Raw genomic sequence first — 18,532 nt, 5'->3', positions numbered from 1 at the left:
AGTTGCAAGACAGACTGTGATTTATATTTCACGTATTATACGATGGCGACCAGCATTAAGGTGGGAGGAAACCGGGCGATTATACGCTAACGCCAGACACAAAACACAATAACCTGGAGAATGGCATGTGAAAATATTAGGGTTCTTATAGATAACCGTGTGCACACGTGAATGCTAATTTGAAGAGAGTTGCTCAAATACTTCAAGAAATACCAACTTTGTACATCTTTGTCAAAAAAAATATAACTTTAATGGCCCAGAAACCATAGGCAAATATGCCTAAAACTGAACAGGGTTCTTCACAAGGCCTAAGTCGACATGTGATATATTTTTGGTAACTTTTCTTTTACAAAGACTTTTTTCTTTTACACATTCAAAAGGACCATGGAAAAAAGAGGTCAAGACCAATAACAAACAACAGTAGTCTTTTACATGACTAGCTACACGTGTGGTAAAGGTTTGATGAACTGTGGAATGTGGAAATTACTAAGAGAGATTAAGAGGTATTGTGTTCACAAGCCTGTCACAAAACATATCTCACATAACCTTGAAAACCTTGAAAAATATACCAAAAAACACCGGAAACGAATAGGGTTTGCTCATTGCCTACGTATACACGATGTACACGTTTGTTAAACGTAGTTTCAAGCGATAAAAAAATAGAGTGTTTGCAAAGGATGTTGAGAGACGAACGCACCGTCGGACTGCAGGAGAGAGGCCGATAATTATGACCTTGCCCTGCTTTGTCCAAGCGGTTGGAAACGGTATGGCGGAAGTGTTAATTTCTGAAGTTGCGGGTTGAGGCTATCAGCACCCCTCGGCGATAGCAATCAAACCCTGTGACATTATAAAAAGTCTCAGTCAATCCTTAAAAAGTTGGATTAGAACATGTAGCTTAACTTGACGAAAGACGGTAACATGAAAGATGAAAACATCTGCATTTCACCAACGGGTCTAATTCTTTGGCATGCATCAATAATAATCTTTCAGCGAAATCAAAGGGATTTATCTGCGTCATCATCCTGAACGAGTTCAGCCGGCTGTCTTTGGTCATTTTCCGCTCTAGATTTCCGACTTCTCCAACGTTTACCGATCCACCAGATAAGCAAAGTAGTTACAGCAAAGATTGCTGAGCAGGCGAGAGTATGTGCGAACAGCAAATAAATGAACCACATGGGTGTGTCGTTCTCAAATAAATAGCCGACGAGAAGCGGGTTTGCCATAGATCCGATTGAGGCGCAAACCAACAAGAAGGACGCCACTTTGCCCGAAATTTTCATAATGCTTTTGTCCATCCACGTCATTCCCGATGGGAAGATGCTGGCCATCGCTATGGCAACAGCCACTGTGCACACCCAACTGAAGGCCTCGGAACTCTCAACGCCGAGAAGTAAAGCCAGGAACGACACGATCAACAGAACAAAGTCTACCGCCAACATTTTCCACGGCGTTAGGTACTTGGAGATAACAATAGCGAACAAGCGTCCAACCGAGAAAGAGATCCAAAAAACGGACGTGATCCGAGTGCCTTTCGTCTTGCTCCACCTCAAATGAACAACGACGAAGGTCATGATAAACCCCGCGAATGTATCTTCCACGCATGCGTAGGTGATATAGAAAAATCCCATAAGTACAAGAAACGTTGCCTTTAAACACGTGGTCAAAGGAATATGTCGAATTTCTTTTTCTTTCTCTTCGTTTCCTTGGTTTAGTGACTGTCTTCTCTTCTCGGCTCGTTTACTCCGAAACATTTCGATGAAAGGTATGGAAGACAAGACAGCTAGCAGACCAATAATAATGTATGGTATGTGTACTTGCGTCTGCTGGACGGCATCAGAAAACCCGGTGGAGTTTGTCAGGTTAAACGAAGAGTTAAAGCCATTGTCTCCACTGTTGTCAACATATGGTGTTGGAATGCTGGAGAGCGTGAAACCGTCTGTTAAGTTTTCATGAGGCGTGGAGCTAGTATCAGTTACGTTAGAGGGATCTTCTGGTCTACTCAACAAGAAAGGTGCAGCGACGAAAGGGGAGATAATCCCACCAAGTCCAAAAGCAAAATGAACCGCCTGCATGTACGGTCCCACATCTTTGCCCCAAATTCGAACCATAATGGCGTTTCCTCCTGAAAAAATGCAAATACTGCTGTAAAAATCTACAAAGTGATACTTACTCCAAAACATTTAAAGTTTAATGCAGTCAGTATGTAGATAGTAATCGTAAAATTTGTCCACAAATACAAAAATATGAAGGTGGGAAAATTTAGTATATGTGACTGGAGTGAGCTCATTTACTGACTGAGTGAGTCAGATGGCAAGGTAACATGCGACACACAAATAAACTCGCATGGCTATCTACGCATATGATATACAACATTGCAGAATCTGAAGACAGATCAAGCTTCATCGGGCCCATATGCAATAAGTATAATCTAAATATATGGAAATGAAATCACCGTACCGGAAAATAGTTAATTACATTGGGCTAAAGTGCCTCAGAACTCAATCAGACTATGCTGCTCTTGAGCCGGCTGGGCGGCTTTTAAAAGGGGATGGCAGACATTGCACCCCTGCTAGACGAGATGTCCCTTGTCAGGACGTCCATGGTAGCTTTAGGCAGCCACCAGGAACATAGTTTGTTTCATAGCTGTAGCCAGCGCAGCGTAATGACTCGGGAGCCTCTCACCAATGCGGTCGCTGTGAGTTCAAGTTCAGCTCATGCTGGCTTCCTCTCTGGCAGTACGTGGGAAGGTCTGCAGCAACCTGCGGATGGTCGTGGGTTTCCGCCGGGCTCTGCCCAGTTTCCTCCCAACATAATGCTGGCCGCCGTTGTATAAGTGGTTGAATACGGCGTAAAACACCAATCAAATAAATAAACTGTATTGTCCTTAGTAACGTGTTATCATCTTTAATCTGCTCGTGTAGTTGCAACTACCTCTGCTTTGAATATTACCAATAAATGTTCATTTTTGTTTTACAGTCTCTCGTTTCCATTCCTTTCGCAAGTTCGATCAGCTGACCCGTTAATTTTAATATAATACCATGTGACCACGAATGCTAGTGACGTCAGGTCGCCGTTAACACGTGACATTTGGAGACTCGTCCCGGAATATCTGATTGGAATTGGAACCGGAGGCCAGCTCCACTCTGTAATCGCTATGTATCGTTCATCGTAGAGCGTGTATATGTGTGCTTTTGTCAAGTGTTTTGATTTACCCTGTACCCGTCAGCTTTCGTTTACCAGAGAAAAACGCGGGAGCTACACACATCCGAGCCAGAAATCTTAGAAAAGCGAGTTATTTAAGCTGCTAAAGAAAAGGATAATAGTTGAGAAAATCCCAGCGGTAGGGTAGTTTCCAGGCCTGATTTGCCGGTATTTGACGAGAGCAGAGATCAACTTGACTCAACAACATATACTTACTTACACGTCACAAGAATTCAATACTGATTTCACTCATTCGCCTAGAACACCCATCGCGTCTTTCCAAAATAACTGAAAACCATTGCCTGCTTCTGTGTCCACGATTACGTTCCAAATTCGTACTTTATATACTTTCTTAGCACTTTGATGGTATGGTATGACGGTTGGCATACGAATATGTGTGTTCCGACGCACTGATGCTGGAAAGGACCTGGTACGGTAAGGAGGAGAATCGGCCACGGAGATGTACAATATTAAAATGCAAATTTCAAAATCCCTGCATTATTCTGTAAACTTCCAAATCAGAAGTATAAATGGCCGAATCAGGTTATATGGCCATGAAAGATAAAGCTAGTTTGTAATAACCCGCCAAAAATGCACTCTGGATAAAAAACGCCAAGTTTTCGTTCAGGTGAGGCACTGTGTCTTTAATTTACAATATGAAGATCAAAGTTACCCAGAAAAATAACTTCACTGAATCTTTCATGAGTGTATTTTTACGTGCTGTCACGGTTTGGATCTGGTTAACATTTGTCTTCATATGTCAAAAAAAAACTTTATAATGTAATCAGTTTTGTCATATTTTAGCAAGTCTAAAATTCGTATTTCGGCCATAATCTGTCACGCACCCTTCACAGCACAGTGAACTAACAAAGTCACTATGGTAAACAGGTTGTATTTCGAGAAAGAGTTCGAATCTTGTGTTGTTCGTTTTATTTCTTCGGCAACACATTTTTTGTGTGCGAAAAGATATAGGCTGCCTTACATTAAATAAGTGTTATCAAGAATTAGAATGGATAATTGTTAAGATATGGTATTACGTAACCTGACAACTACAGAGGAAATATACGTGAATCCTGGTTGAGGGCACGTGTGGTCCTCTAGCTGTCAATAACATTAACATGTTATCGCAGTGGAAGTATAAGGCTGAACATTTGCTATTTATGTTTTCAATTGATTGGTGCGTGACTGCGTGGTCAATAATTTTCCAGAAAGTTACGTTTGCAGTGCAGGGATTTCCCCAAATTACAGAGTCTTATTTATGACAGATACTTTGCTTCGGTGTATGTTTGGAGCTTTACAAGTCGCATGCTTGCGACTTATAATGTTCCAAAGTCGATTCCCCGCCTTGCTAGTTCCTTTACCTGGGCTGTCTCCGAGACCACTGAGTATGCTATATTGATGAAGGTCAAGAGATCTCCTTCCAGTTTCATGTAAGACATCCTCAAAAATACTCTACAAGTGCTATCGGGTGGGAATGGCCAACATTATAACAGCAACGGCAAGATAATTACGAAAACATCTTTTCACCAACCTGCATCCAATCCGCCCATGAAGCAGGACCGAAGACAGTTGACAACGGCCATGACGGGCAGATACCGGGTGAAGGGCAGGACAACTGTTAAAACACCCATCATCAGTGTAGAGATCATCAGCGTAAGTTCCTTGTTAAATCTGTCATAGACAATTCCACCAATCAGAGATCCACCCAGATAGCCAACGGAGCCGCTGGTGAACAGGAGCGTTCCTTGCTCCAAGTGGACATTAAGAATGAGCAGGAGATCCAGAAATGTAGGTCCGTGCAAAGCAACAACCATTCCCTAAAAAAGCATTGAAGAAAAAATCGCTTAGAATGGTTTTTATTTTATTCCTCCTGAAGTCATGTAAACTCCAGTGCTATAAATACCCTTCAAAGTAACAGAAGAAAATAAAAGCCACAAAGATGGCGTTAGATGAAACCGATCACGACACAACATTTTGGAATTATTAATGTCGTCACTGAGGAGAGGGAGTTGTAAGATTATTTATTTAGTTATTTTATTGGTGTTTTACGCAGCACTCTTTGTGGCTTTTATTTTTTTTCTCTTGCTTATTTCATTTCTAGGACGGTGATCAGCATTAAGGTGGGAGAAAACCGGGCAGAGCTCAACGAAAACCTACGACCATCCACAGGCTGCTGATATACATGATAAGATGAAGTGGCTAGTCTTCTAGTTTCTCATCGATAGGGGAGAGATGTTCAGTTTGTGTCGCGCATTAGGGTTAATGGAACAAAGTCCGCCTTTGCAAATAGTGACAAGTGTTGTTTAACTATATGTATTGGAGATCGACAAAGTTAACTGAGGAAAGCCATGAAAGTAGATAATTCATCCCTAAGAAACAAAAGAATCAAACTCACCAGAGAGATGAAGGCGAAGAATATATAGGCTGAGTGAATCTGTTTCCTCCGCAGTTCAGACTGGCACGGAGATGGGTGTCTTCCCTGTTGGTCGACTGGGTCTGAACTGTTACTCACACGGTTAACGCCCCTTGTGGAATTCTCCATTCTTCCGTCTTCATCAGGGTTTGAAGCTCCCTGCCCGTTTTCTTCCCTGGTCGTCATTTCTATGGTCATCCTTAAGAGAGAGCCTCTATACGGCTTTAATATATGAGGAATGATTTATATTCGGTGCCCAAGCTGTCTTCACCTGAAAGTAAAAGTATACCACATGTAAATACTTTTTGGATAAGGACGTTTTTGAAAGGACGTTTTACTCAGGACTTGGTATGACTAACTTGCCAATTTTGGGATTTGTTCTTTTAATGATGTGTATTTTTTTGTTTATTATTGAATATCGTGACAAAATCTCATGTCAATTCAGATTGCGTGGTTAGGGCGTTACCATGTTTATACTAATACAGAATTTCTATGTATACAGTCATATAAAATTATTTTGGTCATGTTTATGCGTCAAGGAAACCGAAGTGCCCTCGTACAGTAAACCAGCGGCCTTCTACAGGAAACTGAAAGGCGAAACCGATCCCCTATGACCTGGCTTCCGCCTTACGACCTCACTGGTCAAGGACAAGTCGGTTTTTTGACAGCGACACTTTAGCCAAGTGGGCCAGCAGGGGTATCAAAAAGCAAGATAAGATATCCTCGTCGAAGGTCGTCATCGAAAACATACATTAATTCTTCATTGCAGGTAGGTTTGTACAAGCAATATCTACCTGAAATGGAACATTTTTCATGTGGGGTATAACCATGGTACCTTAAACGAAAAAGTGAGTTCAAGTCCACCCCATGCTGGCTTCCTCTCCTGTAGAAGGTCTTTCAGCAACCTCCGGATGGCCATGGGTTTTCATCGGGCTCTGCCCGATTTCCTCCCACCATAATGATGCCCGCAGTCGTATAAGTGAAATAGTCTTGAGTACGGCGTAAAACACCAATTAAATAAATAAACAAATCAAATAAATTAAACGAAAGAAGGGCGGGGTGGGGGAAGTAATCTGGCCATGAAACAGCCATTGTGTCCGTGGATTATCGCTGATGTACCTGGGCTTCTTTCATGTTTCAGGTAAATCAAATTGACTGCCCCCCCAAATACTCATAGCTAATAAACATCAGGTATAAGAAATGGCGATATACACTTGACTCTCTTGCAGAGCTTATTATTATTACAAAAACTGATTTAGACTCCATTACTGGTGATCTGGTGAAGACATTTTTGTCAACAAATGATATGTTCTTTTAAATAAAAGACTTGTTTGAAATGTTTGCGTCGTTTTCTGATTTAGTTAAAACTGTTATTGTGGCTTTGGTTTCATCTCCACGCCATGTTGGAACCTAATTCACCTGATTTTGTGATAAAAAATATTTTACCACGGAAATTGTGTGAAAAAGAAAATAGCACATAGTTACAATAGCAAAGGACCCGCTAATTAAAACCTTGACCTATTCTGCTGTACCCGTACATACATACATACCAGATAGCTAAGCTATACAAGGACAGACGGTTTGAATCCCAGCAGCGATTCTCAGTTGGTGTCATTTCATTAAGCCACGCGTAACCTAATTAGCACTTTAAGGGCACTATTCACCAGTACGTATATATCTCACTGAAAAACTGACCTACATGTAATACTCTCTGTGGCAACAAGCAGAAACGTCCGTGCGTTCCGTCAACAATGCGCTTTAACATGTGGACTTACAAAAAATCTAGTCTCACAACACTGGTCAGGTGAGATGGTATAAAACGATCAGCCGTCGCGTATCTCTCTATTCCACGCAGATGTCCACGAATACATTGTATATTTATAACATGCAGAGACAGGCATTCTGTGCAAACAAATCACACATCTCTACGTGGCCGACTGTAGATTATACACATTGTATGCTTAGGAATTAGGTCATCCAAATATAAACTATTATCAACCTGGTGATTTTTTAACAGGGACGTTGGAAGGAAATCAGATGTGAGGTTGGGATAGGTGAGGTGTTGGGACAGCACTATCGTTGGGAACTTTCGCGTTTGAGTGTGTTTTAAGAGGTAACAAGAATACAGATATCCACGCAGCACAGTTTGGCACAAATTTATATATTTATTTATTTTGCGGTCTTTACACCGTACTCATGAGTATTTCATTTATACGATGGCGGGCAGCATTATTATGGGAAAAAACCGGGCGAAGCCCGTGGAAATCCACTATCCCCAGGGATTTAATAATCCCGTTAGTTAAGTTATCACCCAAATTGTTTCCTATACAATATTCTCTTACAACAAAAATATAGCCAAAAGAGAAACAATACGATTGATTGTGTATGTAAACTATAGTCATTATACATTAACTGCTCCTAAAATAAACTTCTAAAATTAACAAATCATAGAGGTTAATTGGAAACCTCAAACTAGATGTAAAGATACAAGCCTTAACTTGAAAAAGGCTCCTTGTAAACGCCATTTAACCGTTACCTCAATATCCTGGAATCCGTTCTACAACCCAGGTCAAACCGAGGCCGTGTCATACTAAAGACTTTAAAATGGTAATTGTCAGTATAATGTGACTGTTTGGGGTGTCATGTCTAGTGTCTTCAGCATGACACGTCTCTGGTGGCAGCCCTTTGGTGGCATGCACTCGCCCTGCCATAAGAAGACACAGCATATGTAAACACAACTAATAACTCCTCGTCCTCAATAGACTGAAAATTTATAAGTCGTTTACGTGAAATATTCTTGAGTACCGTTTTACCACACAGACCAAAGAAAGAAATAAAAAAAAAATAGCTGTCGAAATAAATAACACATATAAAAGGCATCAACATTGGAACATCTCCTTTGTGCGTCGTCGTACTTTACAAACATGCAAAACCAGAGCTGATACATGCTGTATTTTTTGACATAGCAACCATAACTTTTACCTTAACAGTGATTTTAATGCACAGGAGAAAAAGTCGTGAATTTTGATTTATTTATTTCATTCGTGTTTTACACCGTACTCAAGAATATTTCACTTATACGACGGCGGCCAGCATTATGGTGGTTGGAAACCGGGCACAGCCCGGGGGAAACCCACGACCATCCGTAAGTTGATGACAGACCTTCCCACGTACGGCCGGAGAGGAAGCCAGCATGAGCTGGACTTAAACTCACAGCGACCGCATTGGTGAGAGACTCCTGGGTCATTACGCTGCGCTAGCCCGCTAACCAATTGAGCCACGGAGGCCCCTCGTGAATTTTGTAATTCACAGTAATCAACATGCGCAGAGCATCAACGATGGAACATCCCCTAGCTGCCACTGTGCTTTGCAGGTATGCAAAACCTTAGTTCAATATACACAGTACTTTTTAACATATACCGTCCATAACATTTACCTTAATATTGCTTAACATTGCACGCTCACGCTCGGGCTATGACCTGCGCCACGTCTGGACTGTACGTGAGCTAAAAAGCAACCATCCTCTCAACACTAACAAGGCACTACCCAAGACTGAAGACGATTCCTTGGTTTCATTTCCATATATCGGGTTCACACCCAGTATAAGTTGGCTCACCGAGTCGTGCTATATAGTAATTTAGTTACGTATGTCGCTCTGCAAGAAATTTTCACTAACGTTATCGGCTCCAGTTCACCCTAACGTTTAGTATACACCGAATCCACAAGTCATCCAAAGATGCCAAAACCCTCACCAGCAAAGCCTCTTCTAACAATAATCCAGTTGTGCAAAATTTTGAATCTGCCATACTTCATGTTCGAACCTCAGGCAAGATATGTGATGATTGTTTGAGAGACAAACCGCTGACGACGAAATGCAGCGAGTACAGTACTGTTATCTTTGAAAGCAAGGAAACAAAATAAATTCCTCTTGGAAGAATTTTTCATATGGCACTTATCATATCGGAACTTGAGGGAAGCTGATTCGACTTGTTGGGTTCTAAAGCCTAAACAGCTAGACTACTTTAAAAGGTCCAAAGGCTTTTGAGTACCTACACTTCCGATGATCAAAAAATAGGGAATCAAAATACCAAATACAAGAACCGCGGGTACATGTATGGGTGGCGGATACATGCACCAACACGCAGAAAGGTCAGTGAAATTTTCCGCGCGGGATAGGTTGCCATGCACCATATCCATACAGGTATCCACGCAAACTGGAAGAGCCATGTCCGATTGGACAAGTATGAGTCAGACAAAAGAATGGGTCGGCAGCCATCTTGGATCACTCAACTGTCGTTTCAACTTGATGACCCAAGTTTTAAAAAAAAAAAGACGACATGAAATTGTTTGTAGATATTGCGCTCTCAGTGCAGATGACACGGGCGGAAGGTCGGGGTGACAAAAGAACAGTAGCATTCTTTTTCCACGCAAAAAGAAGAGGCCTGTTCCAACATCCTAATTATAAGTTATAAACAAAGGCATGAGTCGGTAGCCATCTTGGATTACTGAACTGTCGTCCCAACGATGGCAAGGCTCTACCCAAGTTTTAAAAAGATGACTGGAAATGGTTTGTAGACATTACGCTCTCAGCGCAGATGGGACTGGCGGAAGGGCCGATGGGAAAAGGGCCTGTAGCAAATACCAGTGAACCTTAAGACCACGAACGACACGATCAAATGAACAAACTCGAGCGCCAGGATTTTCCTTAAACATGACAGTAGCGAACAAGCGTCCAAACAGAGAAAAAGATCCAAAAAACGGACGTGACCCGAACATCTTTCGTCTTGCTCCACTTTAAAATTCACCAAGACGAAAGTCATAATAAATCCCGCCAATGTATTCTCCTCGCATACGTTTACCTTTGCACGGTAAACAGTATATACCTCAACATAATAATACAAACATACTCTGATACGCGAATGGTCCGCGTATGATGCTCGCAGGATCACGTTGGCACCTGCGAATGATGGCCAGAGGATCGCGACAACATTCACGTATGTTCGGAGGATCGTGTCACCCTCTAGGTAGGGTCGCACGATCTTTTCACTCTTCCATGTTGACTATCAGTCTTGCCCGAAAGAATGACTATACAGTAAAACGTCACACTGGCAAGATTCAAATAATACAGTTTGTATACAACATCCTGACAACATCTTGAAAATTGCAAGCAACGGTGTCAAACATTTCAAACTTAGTCAAAAAAAAGCAAAATTAAAAAGAAAATGAGAAATTGAAATTGAGTAACCTGTCACACGATACTATTGGGCCTAATTATATGTTTTAAACGATATGGGCCTCTTCTGTTCACTGCCTGGGTCATCAGTTTCTTAATCGCCTTTTACGCACCCTGCTTAAGTAGAGGGCTGAGGTTATATTCTTTTCATCCCCGGAGACCCCATATATTTATTTATTTGATTGATGTTTTACGCCCGACTCAATAATACTTATAATAATACACTTATTCGACGATGGCCAGCATTATGGTGGGAAGGATATGGGCAGAGCCCTCGGGACACACATGACCATCTGTAGGTTGAGATCCCATTTAACCATTACAATAACGTCATATATAATCTCTATACCAAAACCATTTAAGACTGACTGACAGGTTGGTGTTTAACGCCGTGTTCGAGAGTTTTTCCCTTTATTATGTGACGGAGTTCAGGAAATCTTTTTAGATGTTAGAACCCTTTCCTACAAATTATAAATTTAACCATTTCCTTAGCCAAACCGAGTAAAGCTATAGTAAATGACAAATCGTCCATATATACCTTCCTGCCCAGTGTGCTAAAATAACCCAGTCCAGTACCTTGACCCTCGTTCTTCAACAACCTAAAATCGACTTTTAATCTACATTTTTTGTGTATTAAACGTACACAACCCGTGTACTGGAGAAAACACCATGTGTATTGGTAGTACACACCGTTCAGTTGTGTATGGGCTACCTCTACAGTACGCAAAAGTATAGATGTTCAATTTTGTTACAGTTGTGTGAACCTCTGACACTGGAACAGAAAATCTGTTGTGTGAGTGATGCTGGAATGTATTCTGTTATTGCAGCAGATTTTTCTGTTAAGTATAACACACATATTATAATAATTTAATTAATATAAATATTTAACATAAAGATATTAATTCAGTAACATAAAGATACTATTAGACGAACATGATATTGTGCTGAATATGACAGAATAGTCTGTTATAATAACAGAATAAATATTAGCATCACTCAGACTACAGACTTTGTTGAGTGTAGTACATTTATTCATTTATTTATTTGATTGGGGTTTACCCCGTACTTAGGAATATTTCACTTATACGACAGCGGCCAGCATTATGGTGGAAGGAAACCGGGCAGGGCGGGGGGAACCCACGACCATCCGCAGGTTGCTGGAAGACCTTCCCACGTACGTGTAGTACATGTACGTACTACAGCACCTGATGCATACAAAATTGTAGACGTTTAATTTTGTCACAAGTCATTGTGAGTACCTGTGGAGAGTATACGACAATAGGGCCGAGCGTCTGGGCTATAACACACTCATGCAAGAGGCCATTACAGCCAATATGCAAATATGCTGCGATAGATTAACATGGACGCCAGTTTTGCAGTCATAATATGTTAGAACGATATGTTAATGCCGGGCTGAGCCATTTCCTTCCTATAGGAATTATACCTGGGTCCTTTCGTAAGGTCAACATAAACGCTGAAAAAAACAGCCTATGCGCCGTTCTCAGTTAACGCTCCTTTTACAACACTGCCAAGCCGCGTTCATGCAATTCAAGGGACATAATTCTGATAGAACTGCACAAGCAGAAGATCGCGAAAAAGTACCAACAGTACAGAGGAACAGACAACCTAGGACAGGACGGAAAATAAAACTCATTGATGTAGTGGGGCTATGTAATAAAGTGTATGCATGTGTACAAACCTAAATAAGTATCGTTCCATGTCGACAAGTAAATCATTGGGCAATTTAAATATTTTTATGTCAGATGGAATAAAACATGCTAATGTAATTTTCCGTGTCAGCCTTATCGTATCGCTTAGATAATTCGCAAACCACTTAAACATGGATAACGTACTATTCCAATAACATAAAAAATAAACCTCCATAAAGATGGATTATAGTTATAGTAAGTTCATAAATGTATACAATACATCAACATCCCCTAGGAGAAAATTATGTACAAAAGAAAGCATACATCAGAAGGACGGTGGCTCTCCTTCCTATAGGAATTAAGTACAACATCCATGAGGAGGACGGTTGCTAATTTAACTTCCTATAAGTCACAACATCTATTAGGAGGACAGTGGCTAATTTACCTCCCTACAGGTATAAATCACAACATCCACTCAGACGACAGTGGCTATTTTACCTTCCTACGGGTATAAATCACAACATCCATGAGGTGGACTGTGGCTATTTTACCTCCCTATGGGTATAAATCACAACATCCATGAGGAGGACAGTGGCTATTTTACCTCCCTACGGGTATAAATAACAACATCCATGTAGAGGACAGTGGCTATTTTACCTTCCTACAGGTATAAATCACAACATCCATGAGGAGGACAGGGGCTATTGTACCTCCCTACGGGTATCAAGAGTAACATCCATGAGGAGGATGGTGGCTATTTCACCTTCCTACGGGTATAAATCACAACATCCATGTGGAGGACAGTGGCTATTTTACCTTCCAACAGGTATAAATCACAACATCCATGTGGAGGACAGTGGCTATTTTACCTTCCAACAGGTATAAATCACAACATCCATGGGGAGGACAGTGGCTATTTTACCTCCCTACGGCTATAAATCACAACATCCATTCAGACGACAGTGGCTATTTTACCTTCCTACGGGTATAAATCACAACATCCATGAGGTGGACTGTGGCTATTTTACCTCCCTATGGGTATAAATCACAACATCCATGAGGAGGACAGTGGCTATTTTACCTCCCTACAGGTATAAATCACAACATTCATTTGGTGGACAGTGGCTATTTTACCTTCCTACGGTATAAATCACAACATCCATGAGGTGGACTGTGGCTATTTTACCTCCCTATGGGTATAAATCACAACATCCATGAGGAGGACAGTGGCTATTTTACCTCCCTACGGGTTAAATCACAACATCCATGTAGAGGACAGTGGCTATTTTACCTTCCTACAGGTATAAATCACAACATCCATCAGGTGGACAGTGACTATTTTACCTTCCTACGGGTATAAATCACAACATCCATGAGGTGGACTGTGGCTATTTTACCTCCCTATGGGTATAAATCACAACATCCATGAGGAGGACAGTGGCTATTTTACCTCCCTACGGGTATAAATAACAACATCCATGTAGAGGACAGTGGCTATTTTACCTTCCTACAGGTATAAATCACAACATCCATGAGGAGGACAGGGGCTATTGTACTCCCTACGGGTATCAAGAGTAACATCCATGAGGAGGATGGTGGCTATTTCACCTTCCTACGGGTATAAATCACAACATCCATGTGGAGGACAGTGGCTATTTTACCTTCCAACAGGTATAAATCACAACATCCATGTGGAGGACAGTGGCTATTTTACCTTCCAACAGGTATAAATCACAACATCCATGGGGAGGACAGTGGCTATTTTACCTCCCTACGGCTATAAATCACAACATCCATGTAGCGGACAGTGGCTATTTTACCTCCTTACGGGTATAAATCACAACATCCATGAGGAGGGTGGTGGCTATTTTACCTTCCTACAGATATACAGAGTGACATCCATGAGGAGGACAGTGGCTAATTTACTCTCCATAGGTATAAAGATTAACATCCATGAGGAGGATGGTGGCTAATTTATCTCCCTATAGGTATAAAGTGCAACATCTACATGGAGGACGGTGGCTAATTTACCTTTCTATAGGTATAAATAGCGACATCAATGAGGAGGATGGTGGCTAATTTACCTTCATACAGGTATAAAGGGCAACATCCAAGAGGAAAATGGTGGCTAATTTACCTGCCCATGGCTATATAGAGTGATATCCATGAGGAGGACGGTGGCTAATTTACCTTCCTATCGATATAAAGTGCAACATCCACAAGGAGGACGGTGGCTATTTTGACTTCCTATAGGTATTAAGAGCAACATCCACAAGGAAAACGGTACGTGGGTAATTAACTTTACCGTTCATATGAATCAAAAACAGGTTATTAATAAGCATCGAGTTGGTATGAATGGAAGATATGTCCATAGTAGCTTTCTGACCACATTTGTACATTAAAGGAGAAGAAAACTGAAAAACATGACACTTTAGGCTGAAAAGACCACATTTTTTTCTATCTGGTGGTGCCTGCTGCATGATTTTGCCATTTTTCTTCGCCATACACGTAAAGCCTGAATACGGCAAAGCTGGCATAAATCGCTGAGTCCATTGCGTCCTCCATCTTTAACACCCTGTAATTTATGCCCTGGGTGTGTTGACTCTCTGCCATTGCGAGTCGTTAAAACTGCCGGATTGTTGGTGTAAACTCGGAACCTACGTCCAACATTCCCGTTTCCCGATCGTCAAGCGGAAAACGAACTGTGCTGTTCACTACCTTCTGGGAAGAAGAGTTCTACCGAAAATGTACGAACTAGACTTCGGCGGTTTTCGATGGCAGTTCTCCTAACACAGAAGACTTCAGGACTAGTTCTTAGGCAAAATGAAGTCGCCCACAGCGGATGTTGGCGCGGACTTTCTTTAGAATTTATCAACTTGAGGTATATATTAGAATGTTTTTTATGGCATGCACCTGCGAGGAAATGCATACTCTTTTCAATGTTATTTGATTTATATTTAAATTTTCTTCTCCTTTAATTAATCGTATAATGTCAAGATTTATTAAGAATTCTATGTTTATTGCACGTGCATCATGAACTTATACTGTTTGATTGTACACTAATCTTCTATTAAGCTTAGCATAAGTAGCCTTTCTGATATTTGTTTTGTATATATAGAGCTGTGTTGCACTCTCAACAGGCTTGAAAATGTGTTTTCTAAATGACCATTTACTGTCTGGAAAGATGGCCATATTATACAGAGCTTGGCCACCTCTTATACTCCATGCCATGATGACAACAACCTCTTCAAAGCTGTAGTCAGAATAAAGAGATGTATATGTATAAGTTTAGAAAGTTTCATGTGTTTTCTATTCCATTATTTGCTTATTTCAGAAAATAATCTCACTTTTATACCTTGGACTATTACATGTATATATTAGTCCCAGGTTATACTTACATACACACATGCACTGGCTGTTGGATTTACTGTATGCCACTGTAAGCTGTGTGCTCTTCTCACATAAATTCAAATAACACAATGTTTGAGATCAGAATTTTCCAAAAACTGGATACATAGTTTGAGGACAAGCTTATTTGTTCAACAATATCAAACAATCAAAGTAAAAATATGCTTCAGAAGAAAAGTGATAGGCGCATAAATATGCAAATGTGCAATTGACATTTAATGTCAAAAAACGCATACATTTTTGAACTTACAGTGGGCAAAAATGAATTTTCTATTGTATGTCTCTTCATCTGTTTCCAATATGTATAAATGTGTATACACGATACATTTGTATTATATGTAGTCTGGCAGACGTATAATAAACCATCCTTCTGGTCCTGGACATTAGGATGTTACCCTTTTTACCTATGAGAAGGTAAATTAGCCACCGTCCTCCTCACGGATGTTGTTCTCTATACCTTTGGGATGGTAAATTAGCGACCGTCCTCCTCATGGATGTTGTACTTCATACCTACAGGAAGTTAAATTAGCCACCGTCCTCCTCATGGATGTTGTACTTTACACCTACAGGAAGTTAAATTAGCCACCGTCCTCCTCATGGATGTTGTACTTTACACCTACAGGAAGTTAAATTAGCCACCGTCCTCCTCATGGATGTTGTACTTTACACCTACAGGAAGTTAAATTAGCCACCGTCCTCCTCATGGATGTTGTACTTTACACCTACAGGAAGTTAAATTAGCCACCGTCCTCCTCATGGATGTTGTACTTTATACCTATAGGAAGGTACATTAGCCACCGTCCTCCTCATGGATGTTGTACTTTATACCTATAGGAAGGTAAATTAGCCACCGTTCTCCTCCTGGATGTTGTACTTTATACCTATAGGAAGGTAAATTAGCCAACGTTCTCCTCATGGATGTTGTGCTTTATACCTATAGGAAGTTAAATTAGCCACCATCCTCCTCATGGATTTTGTACTTTATGCCCATAGGAAGGTAAATTAGCCATCAGAGCGATGTGCCTGAAGCAGTAGGGCACAGATAAAATGCAGAATTCAGTGTTTTTCATGTCTGTCAGTGTATTTATTGAATTTTGTTTGTTTCATATGGAGTTTTGAATTATTGTGATGAAAAATAATGAGTCGCGTAAGAATTGTGTATAACACAAGGTACGTACATCTAGATGTACTAGTTATACATTTGCTTGACTTCATTTGGGGATTATATTAATCATGTATTGAGGAATATTCCACTTGGGCCTATATACAAAAAGTGTCTGGGGATAAAAACTCTACGGAAAACTACCACCCTGCATTAAATTTATTTATTTATTTGATTGGTGTTTTACGCCGTACTCAAGAATATTTCACTTATGCGACGGCGGCCAGCATTATGGTGGGTGGAAACCGGGCACAGCCCGGGGGAAACCCACGACCATCCGCAGGTTGCTGTCAGACCTTCCCACTTACGGCCGGAGAGGAAGCCAGCATGAGCTGGACTTGAACTCACAGCAACCGCATTGGTGAACCACCCTGCATTAAATACATTGATAATGTGTATATATATATATATTGCGTATGATGGGCCTATGTTGAAAAGTGTGACTTGAAAGGGCAGCTTGATATATTTATCAACCTTTCATCACTAGTGCCATAATTCGAAGTCATTTTGTAGTAAATGGTAAACGGTAAATGGTAAAGCGTCTGTTGATTGCTTGTGTAGTGGTTTGCAATTCCCGCCATATATTAGGTCATGCGCTCTTTACCGTCCTCCTCATGGATGTCCGACTGGTGGATGTACTTCCGGTCCCCTGGTGGATGTAGGCAGCTCAACACTGTTGTAAGGATGTCCGTCCTACTGGTAGATGTATTTCCGGTCCCCTGGTGGACGTAAGTAGACAAAACTGTTGGAAATAGTAGGCATGCATCCATCACAGTGACTAACACAGGGACGAAACATTTTAGCTAATTAGTGCGAAGCAAAAGAGTAGTTCGACGGATAAAGAAGCCTAAAAAAGATATAGCTGTCCTACATACATGCGCATTCAGTTGCTTTTGCTGCACTGACGGTTGCGTGCTTTCTCGCTCCTGGGTGCTAAACTCCACGCAGTGTTGACTTGGCAAAGCAGGAATTTTCTCTGCCGAGAGAAAAGATGGTACCTGGTACCAGGTTACTTTGCTGAAACACTCTCCGCCAAGTCCCGATTGTGGCAAGGGCTGGACCAGTTCTTCAAACTGGTGTAAGATTTAATACCAGATTTAACTTTAAGCCAAATCTTCTATTTTGCACTTATCCCAAAAAAGTTGTGCAACAGTAGGTTATATTAAATATAAATAAAATCTGCTGCTCTTGTACTTTGATTCTTGACAAAAGCATTGGCTACATAGGTTAGCTAAATTTTAAATATAAAATATGACAATGCCAGTGTTAGTTAATAGGCCTACACTTTCGAACAACTTGACCCATATTCAAAACCAAGTGTACATAGTCTTAAAATCGTTAGTCAGCTGCTGGTGCTTGCATTAACAAAATATATCACTGTTGTTTGAGTTGGCAAAACAATGTCGCGACGGGACGTTTAATATGGCAGAGATTATTTTGTAAGACTATTGCCACGCTTAGCGGCC

At 40.9% G+C, this 18,532-nt stretch overlaps 1 protein-coding gene across 2 annotated transcripts; it reads right to left on the bottom strand.

The window, feature by feature from the left end:
- Window positions 1-259: 259 nt before the first annotated feature.
- On the bottom strand, window positions 260-17,988 carry LOC135477938 (sodium-dependent glucose transporter 1A-like). Of its 2 annotated transcripts, XM_064758166.1 has the most exons (5): window positions 17,942-17,988; window positions 17,671-17,808; window positions 5,597-5,885; window positions 4,733-5,018; window positions 260-2,122 (listed from the first exon to the last, which is right to left on the bottom strand). In XM_064758166.1, exons 3-5 carry the CDS (start codon window positions 5,810-5,812, stop codon window positions 996-998), a joined length of 1,629 nt encoding a protein of 542 aa, XP_064614236.1. In that variant the 5' UTR covers window positions 5,813-5,885; window positions 17,671-17,808; window positions 17,942-17,988; the 3' UTR covers window positions 260-995. The 2 variants fall into 2 exon arrangements, with proteins under 2 accessions (XP_064614236.1, XP_064614237.1); XM_064758167.1 differs by lacking the exons at window positions 17,671-17,808; window positions 17,942-17,988 and adding an exon at window positions 16,415-16,449.
- Between the last annotated feature and the right edge of the window lie 544 nt (window positions 17,989-18,532).

Source organism: Liolophura sinensis, chromosome 11 (assembly GCF_032854445.1).
Source record: "Liolophura sinensis isolate JHLJ2023 chromosome 11, CUHK_Ljap_v2, whole genome shotgun sequence".
NCBI lineage: Eukaryota > Metazoa > Mollusca > Polyplacophora > Chitonida > Chitonidae > Liolophura > Liolophura sinensis.
The sequence above is the reverse complement of the archived record's forward strand: the minus strand, read 5'-3'. Positions and strand labels throughout refer to the sequence as shown.